The 22513-nt window shown below is 38.9% G+C and overlaps 1 protein-coding gene across 8 annotated transcripts in view; it reads right to left on the reverse strand.

Annotated features, from left to right (window-relative positions):
* The window catches only part of LOC122559010 (ERC protein 2), an 825386-nt gene that overhangs the window by 417563 nt on the left and 385310 nt on the right, over window positions 1-22513 (reverse strand). For all 8 annotated transcript variants that reach the window (XM_043708089.1, XM_043708091.1, XM_043708092.1 and 5 more), the window contains one exon: window positions 20337-20474. In XM_043708089.1, coding sequence (XP_043564024.1) covers window positions 20337-20474 — 138 coding nt within the window. The remainder of the gene's footprint in view (window positions 1-20336; window positions 20475-22513) is intronic.

The following is a 22513-nucleotide window of genomic DNA, read 5'->3' on the forward strand; positions in this document are numbered from 1 at the left end:
ACGCTCTTCCTCAAAGGATGTTGGAAACAGACTTTGAATAGTTTTAAGCCTGATTTAAACAGATATTTGAGAAGCAAAGGAGTAAAAGGTTATCAAGAGTAAGTGGGAATATGGAGTAATCAGATCAGCCATGATCATACTGAATGGCGGAGCAGACTCAACAGGTTGAGTGGCCTAATCCTGCACCCAGCCTGCATGCTCCTATGACTTATGTGCGACTCAATCCTGCTAAGTGAAGAGTCTCAGTTTTTGTTTTTTTTTAAAAAATGTTCATGAACTGCAGCCTCAATTGTTTCAATTCAGAAATTACTTACTGATGCTGATATTTTTACTCAGACTGATATAAAAAGTGTGTCTAGGCTTGTCATCTTTCTACAATTTGAAGAGTGACTGCACAGTGCATAATTACTGCATAAGTCATGAGTGTCCAAAATTCTACTGATAGTGCTAGAACAGACTGGAACTGAGAAGTTGTCACTCATTAATTATCTATTTTGTTACTATTGGCGCAACACAACAATGCCATCAGTGGTGACACTGCACTAATACCCCCTCTCAGATTTTCACATTTACGAAAGATATACACAGTACGATGAACTGCTCAAGATACCTTCAAATGAATTTTTCACGTTACTTAAAAAAGAGATTGTAATTTGAATTTGAGAATGAAGATACAAGGACCTCCTTAATTAATAAAAGTTACATTTAACATCTTGCTTTGCAATATGCAGTTGGTTCTGATACAACTTGATAGTTCCGTTCCCATGCCACCCTGCGTTATAAGAAAATTATGCAATCCAGGTAAGGAAAGTTCACGTTCTACAAATAATGGTCTAAATTCTTCAATCGCTTTGTAGCTAATTCATGTTGAAGAAACACTTGCTATAGCAGAACCAACTGTACCTTTTTCAAATGCTTTGAGTGTTCAGGCTAAACAAATGTGAAATATTAATGCTATTTGTCCTAATGAACTTTTGATTTATGGTTTGTTCCTTGCACAGTCAATGCTGTAAAGTAATGCCACCTAAACTCTATGGTTACCTTTACTGCATTTTCTGACAATAATGGATGCAAGGAGATTAATGTGTGCACAGGTGGAAGGTTATTGTTGCAAGCAAAACAAAAACAACTTGGAATCTAAGGAGACCAAAACTGATGAACTTAGAACATCTTTAACCAGCCACCAGTAGAAAGAAAATGTAGCTTTTACATCCATCAATAGTTTCTAGCTCATACATGAAACTTCAATTTTCCAACGTTACATTTTAATAACTGAACAATAAAGCAAGTTTAATTCCTAGAAACTGCAACACTGTACTATGCTGTTAATATTAACCCTCCAATGAAAAGACTAAAAAGTACACTAACTGGCAAATAATAGAATCAAATGATGGTCTAATCATATTAAGTATCCATATCAGAACTCAAAAGTAACCAAATCTCACCCAGCTCCTATATGAAAGCAAATAACCATGCCAGTCCTCCAAACCTATTCTACAGCTAATAAGACACCAAAATGTCTAAGAAAAAAAGCATAATCGTACATAAAAAGACTTGACATTTTAAGATGGCTACACACGTCTTTAACTTGGGTGTATCATTACTTTATAAAATGGTCGAATTCTCTTGAGGGAATATCTGGGTCAAAAATTCAACAACTAACTGAGTGTAATCCAAACAAATTCTTTCAGTTTCTTAGACTTACTCAGGCATTAATCTTAAGCTTACCAAACAGCTTATCCATTCAATCAGTTAGAAAATGCAGAACTTCTCTGATGACTAACAGTAGTCAATTAACTAAATGTTTTTATTTTACCCCATTACAAAACATTCAAATAACTGAATAAAATTAAAAATATATATGTATAAATATAATTTCTGTTGTTAACATTTGAAATTAAATCTTACAAAATTTGGAGTCAAATGTTCCACAGCAGCCTCACCAATCAACAAGCACATCCTGACAATTCAAATCAATTCAAGATCAATTCTCTTCATCTCTGAATTTATGTCATTCCTTTTCTTCCTGTATTCTGCCTTATTTAAGTTCTCATTCACAGTAGCATCAGCGCTCTTCTGCTCCAACCTTGATTTACAATTTCCAACTTGTACAGTTCACTTTTTTTAGCTCTTCATCTGCAGGTAAGATTTTTGGTCAGTTCAATGTTTTCAACCATTATCCCACTCATGCAAATCAGAATTCAACTACTGTCAACAATTGCTACAAATTTCACATCTGTATCTGACAAGTTAAGCAATATCCAGTTCTTATGAATACTTATCTCAAGTGGCCTATCACCTGCAAAATCAAATTAATTTATGGTTAAGCTCTGGTGAAATCAGAGTGGCACAATGGTGACAATACTATGATCACTTTTGTATACAGGATATGGTAATCTTCCACTTTCTGGAAGGTTAAGGAAAAACCTTGTAGCTCAGATGATGTGAAATGTAAGCTGTCAGGGAAAGAAACAAAACAAAAATCTATTTACAAAGCAATATCAACCTATCTCCTACTGCTGCCCATAGTATCATAGTAATAAACAGCATATACTTGTCCTCTGCAGTGTGCCTACTTCACAAAAGCGTATTGTCAAATTTAAGCTTACCAACTCAAAGCACAGTCCCTTTGCCTTTCTTTAATTTCTAGACTTAAACTTGCTAGAAACTAACCATCCTAGAAACAACTCTGTTCCTATCTCTCCACTTTACCTTTCCCAGGCTCTAAGTATTGAGAATTAGTTTGCCAAAATGCCCATTGAAATGATGACCTTGACAAAATACCTCAACTTCGTGTGGCAGCCACGACAACTGCAATGTATGTTTTGATTCTCCTTACAACTTTATAATCAGAAGCTTTACTATGTGAAAGGTGCTAATTAAACGCAAGTTGTTACTACTTTTAGCTGAACTCCCTGATGGCACCCCTGATAGAAAACTGAACCAATTTTACAGCTGTAAAGTTCTCTGGAATGTACTAATAACAACCTGTCCTTCCCCATCCCATCCCTTGTCTCAAAAGCAATATGGATAACAGTCTCAATGGCCAAACATTTTTCTTCTCTGGAAATCATGAAAATTCCGAGAAACTGAATGGCAGCTTGGCTATAGCTCGAATTTTCTTACCATCAAATTAGAAACGTATGCTGGCATTCTGAAAGTTATTACTTTACAACCTGAATTTGACATCTGAAATAAGTAAAAATATAAAAATGCCGCAGACACAACTAATGATTTAACGGATAGTATTTAAATGTGTTTCAAATGATAGAGAAGAAAACAGATTTCTGAAATTGCTAAAAACAACAAATCAGTTTAACTTCAAAGATAATGAGAATCACAATGATTATTGATTCATGGGATAATGTTTTCAAATAGCTATTTTTCTACAAAGCATCCAGCCTTATTCTGGGACAAACATACTTTCAAATGAGTTACTAATTATTTGGAATTTATCAAAAATCCAGAGATTACTTTTCAAAAAATACTTTGCAACAATTACTTTTTTTTTACATAATACATGGTACAGGGCATTTATGTTGGCTCTTGAAAAATAAATCATAAAACTAAATCAGTAAAATTAATACCTTACATAGTTAATGACTGAAAACATTTTCACAGACCAGACAGGAGACTAATTTGAAATCTGGTTCTGTACAGGACAGATGTCAAAAGTAATCTAAACAAACTATGTTGAATGACTATAATATTGTGTTATACCACATTCTACTCTACATCTCAGAGGCATTAAATCTCCTTTATCCATCTTATTTGCATTGGCAATCTTTAACTTGCACATTAATTGAATTGCGTTCATCATAGGAGCAGGAATGAAATTAAACCAGTATGTAGCTTATTTTAAGGCCAGTCACAATGCTCATCAGCTGTCTGAATTTTCCTTTGTAAAAGCTCTTTACTTCAGCATGCGTTGAAAGAATAAAAGTCTCTCATTAATATTTTGCCTCATTCCCCAAAAATTACATATTATAGGTTCAAGAGGACAATATTTAGTCATGAGTGGAATCCACTTATGTCCATCCCAATTTTACAAAACTCTTAACCAAAGAAAATACAGAAACTCAGGTTCCCCAAAAGTAATAACTCCGAAAAATGGGTGGACATGTGAGTAATTACTATTTGGTCAACTCAGGCCCATAATTTGGGGTTTCCTAAACCCAAGAGGTGAAACAAAAAGCCTGCGATTTAGAAACAATTTCTCTACCATCAGAAGCTAGCTTGCATTAAAATACTGAGCAGAACCAATGTATGAATTTTCCATTTCTGATTTACGTAATTGCTGAGAAAAAATATTGACTACAGTGAAAAAGTAGCTAGAGGGTGGTGTCAGAGGGTTCTTGTTCAGACTGGAGGCCTGTGACCAGTGGCACACCACAAGGGTCAGAACTGGGTTCACTGCTAATAGTCATTTATAGAAATAATTTGGATGATGATATATGAGGCATGGTTAGCAAGTTTGCAAATGATACCAAAATTGATGATTTGGTAAATAGTGAAGGAGGTTATCTAACAGTTCAAGAGGATCTTGAACAACTGGGCCTGTGAGATAGGAATGGCAGATGGAGTTTAATTTAGATATTGCATTTTAGTAAGATGAACCAGATCAGGACATACACAGTTAATAGGTAGGGCTCTGTGGAGTGTTGTTGAACCGAGAGATGTAGGGGTCCAGGTGCATAGTTCCTTGAAAGCGGCATCACAGGTGGACAGGGTGATGAAGGCGGCATTTGGCAGATTTGCCTTCATTGAGTATAGGAGTTGGGACGTCATGTAATGGCTGTACAAGATATTGGTAAGGATACAATTGGAATACCGTGTACAATTCTAGTCGCCCTGCGAAAGGAAGGATAAAATAAAAAGGATGGAAAAGAAATTTACAAGGATGTTATGAAGACTGGAGGGTTTGAATTACAAAGGAAAGGCTGGATAGATTGGGACTTTTTCCCCTGGAGCACTGAGGGGTGGCTTTCTAAGAGAGGTATAGATAAGGCGAATAGCCAAGGTCTTTTCCCCAAGGAAATCAGAGGGCACAGGTTTAAGGTGAGAGGCAAAAGATTTAAAAGGGAGCTGAGGGGCAACTTTTTCATACAGCAGGTGGTGCATATATGGAAGATGCTGCCAAAGGAAGTGATAGAGGTTAACACAATTACAACATTTAAAAGACATTTGGAAAGTATATAAACAGGAAAAAGGTTGAGAGAGATATGGACCACATGCAGGTAAATGGGACTAGTTCAGTAGAGAAAACCTGGTCAGCCTGGATGAGTTAGACTGAAGGGTCTGTTTTTGTGCTGTATGATCCCACCACCATCAAAATATCTTCTGGCCCATAAATCTGGTACTGCTAAGGAATAATAGCAAGACTTTGTCTACTATTATACCTGCAGGATGATATATGCTGACTGAAAAGCCCCACACGTGATGATTTATGTATAAACCAAAAGTATTTGGTCAAAGTAAATACGTGTTTAAATGGCGTTTGCTCATATCCTAACAACCCACTGTTGAAAAATAAATCTCCGAATCTTTCCCTTCAGTCTTTTGTGATAATCTTACCTCTACACCCTTAAATTACCAGTTACCACATTATCCACCAAAGACACAGTTATCTCTATTCAATGGTTTTCTCTTGGCCTTCTTTTGTAAAAGCCCAGACACTTTCTTCATTTCAAGAATCTCCCTTGCTTGGTGCAATCTTGGCAAATCTCGATGCTTCCTCAATCCTCTCCCAAATTCAGACATCCAAAACTGGAACCACCATTACAAATGAATATCTAAAGAATATTTTAACATTTTATCTTTGCCTTTGCATTCTGTATTCCTCATTGTAAAGCCTGCGATCACAAAAACCTGTGTCTTCAAAAAGAGCTTTGTTAGCATGTTTTCTCTAATTTTTTTATATAATATATTTTTATTAAGAAAAAAAGATTTTAAATATTACAAATACAAAACAATGCAATTCAAAACAGTACAAAAATAGTACAAAACTAAACCTAAATAATAAAAGAATTCCCCAACCCACCCTCCTGTACGAATGTATAAACATATATAGAGAATTATAAAATTTAAAGAAACCTAAACTAGCTATTTAACTAAATAAATAAATACCTAACAGCAAACAAATAAATAGTAATAACTCAGCCCAGCCAAACAAAACACTCATACATTCACAGTTCCTCCTCCCTGGATATTGGACTCATGAAACACAATTGTTACGGCTATATAAAAGCCCTTGTTAGTGTGTCCCCACCTTGTCCAAAAACAGCAAACTGGTAAGGGGGCACCTTGCCTGAGAGGCTTCGATATCTAGCCATATTGAAAGAGGTTCCCCACAAACCTAATCACTCACATAAGCCAAATGCGAGCTTAATTGGTAATTTTTAATGTCAGAAAGGTCTACTCCCTCCAATCTGGGAGGCAACTGCAGTTTGGCTAATTTAATGAGGGGCTGTTTACGGTGCCAGATAAAGGAGCTGAACCGACCGTTCAGTCTCCTAAGTGTTTGTTTATTGAAAATCTGGGGGAGCATCCTTATAGGTTATAGCAAACGAGGGAGAATATTCATATTAATAAGCGCTATCCAACCCAACCACGAGACTGGAAGTGCCTCCCATCTTTGGAGATCTTGTTTAATTTTTTCAAATAATTGAGTAAAATTGGCTTTGAACAGCCAATCCAGAACTGGAGTAATGAGTATGCCCAAATACATAAAACCCCCCTGAGACCAACTAAATGGGAATCTATAGTCACTCTCAAGAGCCAACTCTTTCTTAAGACCACCCATAGGCATTGCCTCTGATTTAGCAAAATTAATCTCATACCCTGAAAAAGTGCCAAACGCGTGAATGCATTGTATCAGGCAAGGCACTGAAACTGCTGGATTTGTCAAGAAAATTAGAACATTGTCTGCATACAGCGAGATCTTATGTAATTTTGACCCCACTTCTGGAACTGATATATTGGGGTCCCCACGAATGGCCTCTGCCAACGGTTCAATCACCACCGTAAAAAGTAATGGTGAAACGGGACAGCCCTGCCGGCTGCCCCTAGAAATATTAAAATTGCTTGATCGTACCCTGTTGGTAATGACCGCAGCGAGAGGTACACTGTAGAGAACCTTTACCCATCTTATGAAAACTTCGCCAAGACCAAAACGGTCTAGAGTATAGAAAAGGTACGGCCACTCAACTCGGTCAAATGCCTTCTCTGCAATCCCTGTATTGACTGCTGTTGACATACTTGAATTACATTAAGCAGCCTCCTACATTATTGGAGGATCTGCGACGCTATATGAAGCCCGTCTGATCCTCTTTAATAGAGGGTAACACAGTCTCCAGTCTTAACGCGAAAGCCTTAAAGAGGATCTTAAAGTCCACATTTAAGAGCAAGATGGGCCTGTATGAAGCACAGTCTTCCGGATCCTTCCCTTTTTTAAGGATAAGTGAAATATTGGCCTCTCTCAGAGATGGTGGGAGACAATCATGACTGTATGAATCATTAAACATATTGAGCATTGGGCCTGACAGTATACTTATAAATTCCTTATAGGATTCACTGGGAAGTCCGTCAGGACTGGGCGTCTTTCCACTCTGACACTGCCTCACAGCTTCCTGCACTTCTTGCTTTGATAATGGGGCACTGAGAAAGGACTGTTGTTCGGGAGTGACACCCGGGAGATTCAGATCTCTAAAACAGGATTCCATTTTGGCCTGCCCCTCCTCACAATTCTCAGACCGATATAACTTCTGAGTAGAATCTCTGGAACACCACATTAATCTTTATAGAATCACATGTTAGGTTCCCAGACCGTTCCCTAATCGCTGTAATGGTTTGTGGGGCACTCCTCTTTCTGGCAAGGTATGCTGAGTATTTGCCTGGCTTGTCACCATGCTCATATAACCTTTGCTTTGCAAAAGCCAGCTCCTTCTTTGCCGTCTACTTGAGCACAGAATTTAGTGTAGACAGCAGTGCCGTAATCCTCTGTAGTTTGACCAACGAGGGTCTGTCAAAATAGGCTTCTCGGCTGCCTTCAACCGTGCTGCTCACCCTTCTGCCGCTTCCTACTGGTGGAATATGAAATAACTAACCCCCCGGCATAGGCTTTGGCAGTTTCCCGGAGAACAGATGAACTATCAACCGAGCCAACGTTGATGTCTAGGAATGCCTGAAATTCCCTAGAGAACTCCACAAACTTAGTGTCCATGAGAATAAAGGAGTCCATTCGCCAGTACCTTGAATCCACTGTAACATCCTTAAACTTAACCATGAGGTACACTGGAGCATGATCAGAGATGGCAATATTATCAATCGTACAAGATGCCACCAGATCCAGGGTTACCGCAGGGGTCAGAAAAAAATCAATCCTCGCGTGACATCTATGCGGATTGGAGAAAAATGTGAAATCCCTACCTGTAGGGTGGAGACACCTCCAGATGTCCACCAACACTAATTCCCCACACAGACCTAATAACTGTTTAGTTTGTGCAGAGGGACCTTTAGGCAACCTGTCTACTGTGGGGTCCATGAGGCAATTAAAATCTCCCCCTGTGATGATGTGCCGAGACTTGAGACTTAACAGTTTAGAAAAAAGCATCTACCAAGAATTTAAGAGGATGAGGGGGACAATAAACATTTAAAACACCATATTCTTCCCCATTTATCAAGGCTTTAAGAATTACAAACCTCCCGTATGTGTCTTGAACACATTCCAATAATTTAAATGAGAGACTTTTCTTAACCAATATAGCCACTCCCCTACTTCTGGCATTAAATTATGAAAAATAAACTCGGTCAAAGCCATTCTGCTGTAATTCCCAATGCTCCTTGTCATCCAAATGTGTCTCCTGTAACAAAGCAATATCCACCTTCTCCTTTCTAAGACTCAAGAGTACCTTCTTCCTCTTAATTGGTGAGTGACTTCCCTTAATATTCCAGGTACACCATTTAATCAAATCATTAGGCATTATCTTCTGCAAATACATTTAAGTTCCAGAGAGGAGGAACTGAACCACAAACTGCTGAGCCTTAATGTCGCATGGCCCACCAAATATAAAAACTACAAATAAAACCACTACATTTAACAAACATACAAAATTATTAAAAATAAAAAAAACAACAAACACCAGAAAACAAACCAACATATAAAGCACCAATAGCGCTGAGTAGGGGAACTCACCCCCTGCCCAGAGGGGGCAACTACCCGTCCCGAACTGCCCATAAATAGGCATCTAACCATCTCAACCACCTTCACTTCTCCCAGCTAGAGCCTCATCGCAAGTACAAGCTAAAAAGAATAAACACCCCATAGAATATCAATATGAATAAAAAAAATTATTTTATTAAACAAGGGGGAATAAATACCCCACCCATCCTTTGGTATGTCCTAACTTAGAAATTTAAAATGTACATCTTAACTACCGCCAGACATAATTTGAACCAAATTATTATCAATAGAGGAAAAAAAAGGGAAAAACCAAGCTCCAACCAGATTTCCTCCATTTCTTTTACAGAATGTTAAACACATACCCAAGCAACAATATTTATACATATTACAATTGCTTAACTTAGGTTAGTTTGTCCACAAAGTCTCTTGCCTATTCCGATGTGTCAAAGAGATGCATGGATCCATCTAAGGTGATCCGAAGCACTGCCGGATATCTCGGAGTACTGAATCCAAAGCTCCCTCAGTCTTCTCTTGACACCATCATACAATTTTTGTTTCTGGATCACCGCCACTGAAAAGTCCTGAAAAAACATGATCTTAGACCCCTCGTAAATTAGGGCCTTTGGATCCTTCCCCTGGAGTCTGGAAGCCTCTCCTTATCCCGGTAATGATGGAACCACACCAGGAAAGGACGAGGGCGTTGACCCAGACCCAATCTCTGCGCTGCGACCCGGTGAGCCCTCTCTATCTTCAATCCTCTCATGCCAGCCTCCAAGTCAAGGAATTTCCGAAGCCAATCTTCAACAAATTCCGCAGGCCGCTCACCTTCCTTACCCTCAGGCAGACCGAGGATCTGAATGTTTTTTCTCCTGCCCCTGTTTTCAAGATCATCCACTTGGTCACACAAATTACGAACCTGCGTCTTCAGGGCTTGGATCTCATCCTTGAATGAACTGGCATCAGCTTCCACCACTGTGACCCTGTGCTCCACCTCATCCATCCTCTTCTCCAGGTCTCCCAGCTGCTGGTCATGCTTCTGCAGCACGAGAGAGCCAGCCTCTCTTCAATCTGTTTCCCCAGCCTCTCTCAAGATTTCAAGAGCTGGTTCACCAGGTCCTGGAGAGTAATCGGCTCTGAGGCTGCTGCAGGCTGAGCTGCAGGCCCAGCCTCAGATGCTCCTCCTCCCTTTTTAGGCATTTCTGGACAGCTGAAAATACAGGTAATTCAATTTTTAAATGTTTCTTGGGGCTCCACAATATTTCCAACGCTCCAAGAAATCCTGATGAACTGGGTTGGGCGGGTTAAAGGACCGTCCTGCTCCTGCTGCAATGCGAAGCTCTGCAGTGTGATCTTCTCAGATCGCCGCCATCTTAGATCCCCCGTTTTCTCTAATTTTAAAGAACTTATATTTGAAGCCCGAAATCATTCCGCCCTTCACCCCTTTTAGAGAAAAACCTGTATTTATGCTGGGATGAAGGCTCCTTTAAGAATCCTTCATAAATTTGCTTTCAGGACCTGTTCGCATAATGAACCTGCCTGGGAAATAAACAAGTGACAGTAACAAAAAAAGTGAACAAGCAATGATAGGGACAGCAGTGGTGCCATTCCTTTAGGAGTAACAGTCTTCATACAGCTCAGAATAATCTGGCTGTCGAAAACATTTCCTCCAAGCCAAGTCAGTTTAAATTCTGTGTCCTAACTAAAAGCTTTTAAACTCTTAGTAACTGATGGTCTATAGTAACAATAAATTAGAACTCTCTCTGGAGTAGCCAAGCTGAGAGGAAGAAAGGAAAGTATAGAAAAAAGCAAAAAAGAAAAAGATGTCTCATTTCTGAACTGGAGCATTCTCAACTAAAGGTGCCTATATTAAAAACGTACATGATACCATCAGTATGTAAGTTAGCTCGCTGAGCTGGATGGTTTGTTTTCAGACGTTTCGTCACCACGACTAGGTCACATCATTAGTGTGTGTCTCCAGTGAAATGCTGATGGTACATCCCACCTCTCTCTTTACAGTCTTGGTTTCTTAAAGTGGGTGATGTCATTTCGGTTTTATTTTCAAGGGAAGGTAGATAGGACCTAATTGATGTTTTTATTACTGGAGTTCTGGTTAGAATGCCATGCCTGTGAGAATTCTTGTGGGTGTCTTTGTTTAGTCTGTCCTAGGATGTGTGTGTTGTCCCAACACCAACTGGGCACCAAAAGACACGACCCACTATACTAGTTTCTATACATACAGACAATAAAGGACACCACTTTGAGTGGGACAGCATACACATCCTAGGAGAGGCAAAACAAAGATATGAATGAGAATTTTTAGAGGTATGGCATTCTAACCAGAACTCCATCAATAAACACATCAATTTAGACCCAATCTACCTTCTCTTGAGAAAAAACAGAAATGACATCACCCACCTTAAGAAACCAAGACTTAGAAATAGAAAGGCGGGACATACCCCCAGTGTTTCACCGGAGGCTCTTACTGATGATGTTACCTAGTATGGTGATGAAACGTCTGAAAACTTTTGCTCAGTCAGCAAACTTACATACTTATCATCAACCTATAAATCTTCTCAAAAATCGTTAGTCTATTACCAAGAGGTTTGAAGAGATAAGCTTACAGGAAGGAAATGGAAGGCCTTGAAAATCTCAACTTTTTAAAAAAATCAATGAAACAGTACTCAGAATAAGTGGTTAATCTTCAAATTTCTGATGAGCACGTGGCTTGGGTTTTTTGGGCACCTGGGCATACAAGGTAAGTTAAAAAGGTCCATTTAGTTTCTAAGTAATTTGTTCATTGTACTTTTACTCTCTTTCATGTCACTGACTATTTAAGGGAGTGCAATTGCTGTCATTCATATTCTTCAAATCTTATATAGGCAAAATTCTTTTATTTTAAGGATTAAACATTGTGACTTTATTCTTTTCAGAAAACATTTGAACTATCAGATTCCCAAAAAAAATTACCTGTCTCCACCAAGAGGACATCATTATTCCTATAAAAGCCTATCAATATTTTACATTTTATATTGTAATGCCTCTCCTGAAATCACCAGTAGGTCTCTTCACAGTTAACCATGCTCTACATTTGTGTCCTCTACAAATGTGTCTCTCAATACTAAGTTTAGTTCATTTGTATGTATTGAGAAGAGAAAAAGTCCCCTGTTGGCTGGGAAGAACACCACTGTTCATAAGTGTTCAGTCAAAAAATCATTCTTAGATATGTATTTTCTATCTGAGGTCTCATCAGGTGCAAACCTTGTACTTTCTTCAATGTTAGGATCACTATTTTCTCTTGCTACATACCAATGATGGAGGTGTGCAAATCACAATTTTAAAATACACAGATAACAAAAAGCTTGGAGCTGTAATAGCAGCTTGTAAGTAAATGATGGAACTCAAAATACAAACTGAGGCAGATGAAACGCAGATGACATTTAAACACAGAGGAAATGCAATGTGGTACATTTTTATGGGATGAACAAAAGAGGTAATATAAACTAAACAAATAAATTCTAAAGAGGATGCAGGAACAGAGGCCCTTGTGGGTATATGTGCATAAGTTGTTGAATTTGTCAGAGCAGCTTGAGAAAACAGTTTTGAGAAAGCAAGCAGAATCCTCCTTTTCTAGCACCATGCTCTTCAACTCTGATCTCCACCATCTGCAGTCCTCACTTTCTCCCAATTGGAAGTTATGACAAAATTAATACATAATAGAGCTCATACTGTATATGAGCTGCCACAATTGTAAATTGGTGACAATAATGTAAGATGATGCACTTATATGAATACTGTAACAGCACGAGGTGTAACAAAGCAATTCAACTGTTCTTGGTCCTGGCAGTCCACAATTTATTTTCGGAATAAAAAAAAAATCAAATGTTAAACCTGTAAACAAGTAATTCTTGTTCTAGCGTTTACTGATCTAACTGTGTCTACGGTTCAAAGCCCTGAAAGAACTATCATATAAGGCCCTCAGATTCCAGCAATGCTGGTCTTAATCTGGCAGCTCAAAGGTGTGCAAGATCAATTTCATTTCAAGATTGATTCCATATTTCCTCACCCCCGCTGGCTAAGGATCAGAATTTAGCTTGGTTAATCTCTCTGGTGGCATAATAAAGATCAACTAGGTGAGAACTACAAACGCAAAGTGACATACTACTGCTTTATCTTATTGCTGGTGTATTCAGATGCAATATTAGCTCACAACATATTAGCAAATAGCTCAAGATATATGATGAATAATTTTCTTTCCATTCCAATATGCTTCATGAAGTTAGCAAGCTATAAAATAAGCAAGTTCTGTCTGCCAGATGTGTATATCGTAATTCCTTGCAGGAAAATTGACTCATACAAAAACATGCACTTCAAGAACAAAGGTTTAGCACTATATAGCAAAATATTAAAGGTTCAAAGTGTGAAAAAAAATTCAAACAATGGTATTCCGTTTCTATTTTACTTGGAATCTGAGCAGTTTAACCGGTAACTGAAATGGAAAGCAGAACCTGGTAACTGCTGAGATGGGAGAGAGCACTGAAAAAGAGATCCAAGAAGTAGGAATGATGACCCTTCACATGTGCAATAACACTGACAGTGACAGTTGGTATATCTCAATTCTTCCAGGTTGGATAATGGAAGTCCACTGAATCAACAAAATCAGGAAAATAAAAGTTGCTTTCAGGTCACATGGTTGAGCTCACTTGTGCTCAACTGAAGGTGGATGGGTCAAATTGGTGGGTTTTTTTTTAATGATCTGCTGCTTCTTATTAAATTCAGAGCCAGGCAAGAGCTAGAGTTCTAGGCCACATGACTGTCATCATACATTTCAATATTAAAGACCATTATTTCTTCTTTCAGCAATTCCTGTAAGAGTATACTCTTTTGCTATTGGTATTACAAGAATTGGCTGAGCTTGGTTTGTGAAAAAAAACCTGAAGAATATCATGTTGTGAAGACATAAAAGCATTTTAAGGATTTTCTCCACAAAGCAGGACAATTTTTCTGGTGTCACGTTCTGTCAGAAAATCTATGCTTCTTGCTGTCAAATACCACTTGGGTGGTAGGTTTTCTTTATGCAACAACACTCAGAATTCCTTATTCTGTAGGCCATGAACACTTAACCTCTCTCACTCAATTAGCATGCAGTCAGTTGGGTTGGCGTGTGGAGAGTTCAGAACCTGCCTCCCATATGGGACTTGAAATGTTCGTCAGATGGTAAAGAAAAGGATCAAATTTTTAACTGCCACAGCTGGTCCAAACATCTAAGTCTGCACAGCCACTAAGGGGCTATCAAAGTGGTTTTCCTGATCCCTATTCCATTAGTTTCCAAAAGCCTGAGAAGAAAGGGAGAAACTTCATTCAGTGATTTCCCCAACCAGGGAATTTGTAGGCTGTCAAGACCTAAGGGCCTAAAATGTCAATTTTGTTTTTAAAAAACTCATCTGTAGCTCCCTCAAATGTTTCATCAGATAAATTTGCTTCAGCAAGTACAGCCGATGCACAAAGGCCATAAAAGTCCCTAATTTGTTTCCTCATCTCTCAGACACTAAAATTAGGTTCTCAAATAAAGATTGAATTCTTTCACCCCGCTCGCTAAGTGAAGGCCACCAGAAATCCTACAGCCTCAACCCAGGTCTCAAGCAACAGTCAGGAGGCTGAGACCCACATGCCAATGGACAGGCACCCTGCAAGTTCCTCCAGATGCAAGATCGAGGCTACTGGACCTCCTCTCAAGGTGTGGCAAGGCAATTCCATCCCAGCTGACCAAGCAAGGACGCACAGAGATTGCAGAGGAAGTCAGCAGCTGTATGGTCACCCACCACTTCCCCCAATCCTGACTGCTGTGTTACACACATTGCTGGTCCCTTCAAGTCACATGGGCAAGTTCTCCATATCGCCACTGGTGATGCATTCTTGGTGTTTGCATGTGGCAACCTGAGAAAGTCCACTAAATGGTAGGAACTCTTATTGTAGGCCAGAAGGTTAACAAATACTTAAATATTGTACTAACCTTTGTGGCTAATTTAATGGTGTCCCTCCTTCTGTTTACAGAAGAAACAATAACAATGAACAGTGCATGACAGATGCAGGCATCCCCTGGATTTAGATCTTTGACAACAGCAGAGGGGATGGCTCTGGAAAGGCGACTTCCATTCATACAACGCATGATCACAGGTGATGAGTCAGGGAATCAAAGAGGCAGAATGCTTACGGATCCAGCAATGGTACTTAACAACAAACATGGGTGGAATGAAGAGATAGGAAGTATTTAAGGCCTAAATGTTTGTGTTTTGTTATGTAGGCCTTGGCCATCCTGAAAGCCTGGCTTCCTCAATCAAAAGGGTGCTGACCGTCAGAAAGCCAGCTCGAACAAATCAGTCAGTGGATGCCAGAGCAGAGCACTAACCTGCATTCTATCACTTCAGCCATTACCTCAATGCAGCAGTGACAAAATGAAAAGTAGATGAAGTATCCGGTGCCCATACCAGTCCCTTACCCTTATTGCCTGCAACCCTGTGATAGTGAAACTGGTACCAATATGTAACCCAAACAGATGACAGACTCTAAATGACATGCCCCTTGTACGCTGACCAAAACTGCAACTCAATCTCATGTGAATCAGCATCTACCTTCATCTCTGGTATCATTTGAAAACACAACACTTGCAGAATCGCAAGTCTCTGACCTGCTATGGCAGCCATTGAATTTAAATGGTTTATAATTAACAGAGTTAATCAATCCGTAACAAGCAATTGAACATTAGACCATTATAACTAATACCACAACGCTTTTGCTTTTTTCAAAAAAAAGTCATGTTTTAAACATCAGTCCTGAAACACTGCTCAAAACTTCCTGATTCACAAATCTGAAAAAACCACATAAAATTGAAGAAAGCTGATTGTCCAATGTGCTCAACTTGAAAGTAATTGGACTGATGCTACCTACGGAGGAGTACTAGCATCTTGAAACAGTTCAATGTAAATAATTTTAAGAGCCCATCTACTTTGGCTATGTAGAAGTATAAGCTCTTAATATAGCTGCCTCTTTGTCAAGTATACTTTTCAAGCAATAACATGGAATAGTCAGATAAACTAACAAAGATTAAAAGACTAGGAAATGCCTCCGGAGATATCCAATTCTGTAGAACTCACCCATTTGTTGTTACAATAGGTGAGCATGCTCCATGACTTCAGTTACCAATCCTGGTCAAGATGAGAAAACCTGGATGGTATTGACAATGTTAAGAAAATCAGAGACATGAGGCCAAGTCCGAAAAGTCGGGATAATAGAAAGTGACATCTTCTTTCCCAGTTACAGGAAGAGGCCTTTCTATTCTGTGCACTTCCAAAATACTTTATTAAAACTAAGCTTTTAGATCAGCCACTCTATATTATTAATTATTTAACTGATGAGAAACATGGATAACTAAGGAACAGAACTTTACATTATAAAGGAGGTTTCTTTCTTTTTGGTTTTTGATTCCTTGCACATATCCTATACATGGTTTGGGTGTTTAGGGGTAGGTAGGGTGAGGTGGTCGTTGGCAATCTGGTGGACCCTCTCTCAGCATCACTTATTTTAAACTCAAACTTGAGGTTCAGGATTGCCAAATTTTGTGCTGATTCCTGAAGGGCATAAGCCAAAAAGGTCTACAAATTTGCTAAAGATACTGCATGTTAGTGTGTTCTTAACAGATTGTGAAAAACAAAAATCAATTTTAACATTCTCCATAAGTGGGGTATCAGCAGCCTGAAAATGGCTTGGCTTACCCATTGATCAGTTATTTCAGGTGGGAAGCTACTTCCAAGATGGAAAGCAGGGTCTTTCTATATAGGATCCCAATTGGAATTCTTGTGTAAAAATTGGCAATGTGCAAGCTGCCAAAGCTCAACTCATTTGTACAATATTAAGAAGCTGAAACAATAAACCTGACAAGAATTGCTGGATGCCATTCCAAACAAACAACTTTGCAATTTAATTTTTGTGAGGCTAAAAGATGAAGGAATGCAAACATATCACTACTAAATGAATATTCTCAACCACTGCTAACTCCATGCTTCCTGTCGGTTATCAATGGTGTCAGATAAAAGGCAGGCAATTCCCTGCTCTCCTCAACCAACGTATTGCCCTGAAACAAAGATTAAACACACACACCTGCCCAAGATCACTGGAAAGAGCACCTGGATTTGAAACCATCCCCACCAGTTGTTATACTTTAAACTTCTTCACAGAACAACCCCGATTATCTCATGGGTGGGGAGTATTTTGCTCGGATAACTGATTGCTCAGATAACAGATAATGTTTTTAACGGGACCTTGAGATCTTGTTCGGATAATCTGACATTCAGATAACTGACTTTCGGATAACCGAGATTGTTCTGTGTACCATTTCATGGAAGCAACTCAGTTTGCTAAAATAATTTACAATCTTCCTTGTGTCCAAACAGTTTATAGCAGAAATCCAAAGATGTGAGATCCAAGGGACAAAAAAATTGTGGAATGGATGATGATGGCTTCCTTCAATGACATTACTCCCTTCTTTCCAACTGTTTTAAACATTTAAAAAAAATGTACATCCCACTTGAACCCAGTTGTCCATGCCAACTAGATTATGCTGTGGGCATCATCATATTGGGGTCAATTAAATTTTTAATAAGTTCAGTTGAATCTTAATTTGGCACCTGCCCACCCTCTATTGTGCTGCTGAGGTCAGGGGTCGATAGTATGGCAGTGGACTAGCCTATTTATTTCATATGTCCCTTGGTGAAAACACGCACAATGAGAGCATGTAATATCCAGTTCTGAGTTTCATGCTTTGCAATGCTGAGTGAGTTGATCTCAGAAGAACAGAAGAGCTTGAATTAAAATCAGTGGTCCTGTGCTAACAGAAAATAACTTATAAAATCAGCTCAGGTTTCCAATCTTAATTAGTATCTAATAACTTTGGTCAGGAAATATGCACGTGCTGTTACCTAGTTAAGATTATGATCAGTTTCAATTGCAATAATGCAACAATCAGGAAGCCTGATGACACAATTTCAAAACTCTCATATGGCAATATGGAATTTTGGCATTTGGAAAACTGAGTGCTCAGAAAACTGCCCAGAAAATCCATCCAAAGAACCTAATCTTATTATGTAAAATAAATGATTATACTCCAATGCAATATAAAATATAATCAAACTTCTGTTCAATTCCAGCCCCTTTCTATTTGCAGAATTGGTTGCAGGAACAGGGTTTTCCACACTTGCTAGTTTAATGTTTTTGAATTTTTGTCATCAAATGCATAGTTAAGTGTTTACACTAACGTGCTGTTGAGCTTTTGTTATTATAACAGAAGCATCTGGGCCAAAAGTGCCTTTTGATTTAAATGCATTGTTCATGTTATCAAAAATTTCAAAGCAACATTATGCAAGGCATGAAAGCTTGCTTATACAAAAATGATTAGCATCAAAACATCGTCTGCAGCTGTAATAATGTGTTACTTCATAACAAAACCAGCTTTTATGCCATGCAGCTATACGTCAGCTAGCTCAGTGACTTAATAAATAAAACTCGATTTTCATTAAACCAATTCTGGACTTTTTACTCGTTCATTTGGGATTGAATTGTACCACAACATTTTTTTAAATTTTACAGCTTTCTAGAGGTTAAATGAGAACCTTATGGGAAACCACATAAAAGTGGTGTCTGTGAACAGCACTAATAATTGCAGGATGTCATTTAACTTGACTTTATATTTTTTAATCCATTGCTTAATTGCTGAAGTTTAGCAATGTTGACAATAAAAGCTGGAAACAAACCAGGTTTCTAGATTTGTAATAAAAACTGGCCTTAAGCATTTTGTGTGCACTGCAATAAAACCCATATTTATTGAATTTTATATTTGTTCGAGTGTCACTTCCTGTGCTGGATAGAAGGTTGTGTTTATTTTGGTGAGTATAAGACCGTGGGTGTGTCAAAGAATTATTCTCAAAGAGGTTGGGGTTATCTTTAGTTATGCAAATGGTACAGATGGAATTTGGCCCAAGTGCTGGAAAGCACAGAGAAGCAAAGAAATTTCTCCCATTTAGGGCATCTTAGCAATACAATCATAACCAGGGCATCTCTACCAATAGTTTTTGTTCTACTTCACACAATCACTTTTGGAATTCCACAAGGGACCTCATGATTCATCCTTGTCTCATTTTAATCTATGTTGTCCCTTGGAAATATCAGCCAATGAATCTTATTCCTACATCAAGTTACAGACAATTTAAATACAGGATACAAGCAGCCACTGGATACCATCCCCTTTTCAGGCTGATTCAGGATGTATCAAACTACTTTCAACTTTGACAATTCTTTTTGTATCTGCTTAACGGTGACTAAGTGACAACGTCCAAAAGGCAGGTTAGGTAAATGAGGGTGTCTTTCAGATAGTTTTTATAAACTATCTAAAAACATAGAATGGCCTCCTTCTATGCTGTAATTATTCCATGATCCTTTAGCTACAAACTCTGCATGGCAGTTAAACTTAAATTTTCAAACTTATTTAGTGAATGTCCACTCAAAGCTATTAGCTAATGTATCTCTTTTAATCCATTCGAAAACAAGTGTCTAAAACAAATGTCAATAAGCTTTCATTATACTTTTTAGGAAAGCTTAAAATGCTTCAATTAAATTCAGCAGCATCAGAGAATCCCTACAGGAGAGATAGAGGCCATTCAGTTCATCAAGTCTGTACCAGCCCTCCAAGGAACATCCACCCAAATACACCTCCCCATCCTATCCCCGTAACCCTGTATTTACCACAGATGATCCACCTAGACTTCACATCCCTGGACGCTACAGGGGAATTTAGCACAGTCAATCCACCTAACCTGCACAGATGTGAACTGCAGGAGGAAACCGGAGCATCCAGAGGAAACCCACACAGACACAGGGAAAATGTGACTCCACACAGTCATATGAGGCTAGAATTTAAACCTGGGTCCATGACGCTGTGAGCAGCAATGCTAACCACTGTGCCACCACCCTACCTTCCATTGGTTATCGTTTTCTGAAAATTACATGGTGTCACAATGTTTATTAAAGCATATCAATTTTATGTAATGCTGAAAAACCATAATATATGCATAAGTGGTGTTTCAAGGGCTGCAGCAAAATTCACTACCTTTTCTGATAAAGCTTCTTCTAGCGTTGCCAAAGCTGTATCTGTATTGCTAGAGTCTGTCTGTAATGACTTAACTCGGTCTTTCAAATTGTTAAGTTGTTTATCTTTGTCTTTAAGTTGTTCCTGAAGATTTTCAATCTGTAGGAGCAAACAAATAATGTTTCAGTATTAATGTGCATTTTTGCCTTCTCATTTCACAATGCATATAAAAAAAAATCTGCATTAAAAACAGCAAGAGTAATTCCTGCTTATATATTGCATTTCTCCAAGCAGTTTGAGATTACTCCATCACACTCCTCAGCTGTACCTTTGTGGATGATGAACAGTGTTCGACAGTTCAAAAGCAAATCATTCTCAGCCTAATGCCCAGTCTTTGGTCTGCTTCTGTAACCAGAGTTATGATGTGGTGTGTCTCATTAATTATCTAGGCAATTGTGACCTTCCCAGAGTGCCTGACAATGCAGGATTTCACAATAACAGTGCCATTGCATATTCAGGGAAGTTGGTAAGACTGGCTGTTGCAAAACGCAAATGTCATCCATGAGCCAAAGAAGCCTTTCTCTTAAAGAAAAAAATTTGCTACACTCAGATGATAATGACCTCATTAACTGAGAAATTGCAAATGGCAGTCAACACAATCATCAGTGGGCAGCCCTAATCTAACCCTATTATGGAGAAAGGGTCATTGATGAAGCAGCTGAAAGTGGCTTGGTTTCAGACATTGCCCTGGGGCATTTCTGCACCAATGTCCTGAAGCTCAAAAGCTAGGTATCCAATAACCACAACTACCTTACTTTACTTTGGACTTGGTATGACTCTAGATGATGAGCATATTGGGACAGAGACACACACACTGGGGAACAGACTGAGACTCACAGAGCAAAAGGCAATCAGGAGAGATACAAGTTACAGACAGAGAGAGGAAGAGGGAGGCCAAATGAGAGAGAGCATGAATATGAGAGAGAGGGTAGGGAGATAGAGAGAGGGATTAGAAGGAGCAAAACAGGGAGGGGGAGGGAGGCAGGATTGATTTAATAGGGAGGAAGGGTGAATTAAAGTGGGAGGAAGATAAGTAGGAAAGTTAGTTGTGAAGAGGATGCAAGAAGCCGCCAAACGAATACAGGTGGGTTCAGTGAATGCGCAAACATCTAACAAATGAAGTACAATGTGGGAAGTGTGACTTGACCATTTTGGCAGAAAGAATAAAACAAAGCATATTATCTAAATGGTGAGACGTTGCAGAGAGATCTGGGTGTTGTATAGCACAAATTACAGAATACTTGCATGCAGGTACATCAAGTAATTAGGAAAGGAGTAGCGAGGTTATGCTTCAGTTACGCAGGACATTGGTGAGAGTACTTTTTCTGAAGTACTGTATACAGAACCATCCTTATGAAAGGCTGTTCATGTACTGGAAGCAGCTCAGATTGATACTGCGTCAAATGCCTGGAGCGAGTGGATGGTTTTGGGCAGAAACACTAGACAGGTTAGATCGTATCCTCTGGGGTTGAGAAGTATCAGAGGTGACTTAATTTAAATATAAAAGATTCTGAGGGGAATTGACCAGGTGGATATCAAAAGGATGTTTTACTTCTAGAAGAATCTAGCACAAAAGGTTATTGTTTAAAAATAAGAGTTTGCCCATTTAAGACAGAGATGAGGAAACATTTTCTTTCTCTCAGAGCAGTGAGTATCTTTGGAATTCCCTTCCTCAATTTCTAAATAGGTTTAATGTAGAGGTAGCCCAGATGGTTGATTACCAAGCGGATGAAAGATTATCGGGGACGTGCAGGAATGCAGAGTCGGGGTTACACTCACATCAGCCATGACTTTATCTCAAGGTAGAACAGGCTCAAAGAGCTGCGATCAACTCACATTCCTTGTCTGCATTTTTGAGCAAACAAGAGGGAGAGGAAAGGTGATTGAAAGTGAGAGGGTGAGGAAGGGCAAATTTGAGAAAGAGAATTAGAGTGAGGGCAAATGTGAGGAAGAGGCTGAAAGGAATAAGGAGGAAAAAGGAGACAGAAAGAAGGAGATTGAGATCAGAACACAGAGAGCCAGGAGAGAAAGAGAGAGAGAGAGAGAGATTGGCAAATGGGGTGGAATGCAGTGAGAGGGACTGAGGAAGATGGGAGGACAGATAGTCAGAGGGTGAAGGGGAGAACCAGATAGACAAG

This window comes from Chiloscyllium plagiosum, chromosome 18, assembly GCF_004010195.1.
Source record: "Chiloscyllium plagiosum isolate BGI_BamShark_2017 chromosome 18, ASM401019v2, whole genome shotgun sequence".
NCBI lineage: Eukaryota > Metazoa > Chordata > Chondrichthyes > Orectolobiformes > Hemiscylliidae > Chiloscyllium > Chiloscyllium plagiosum.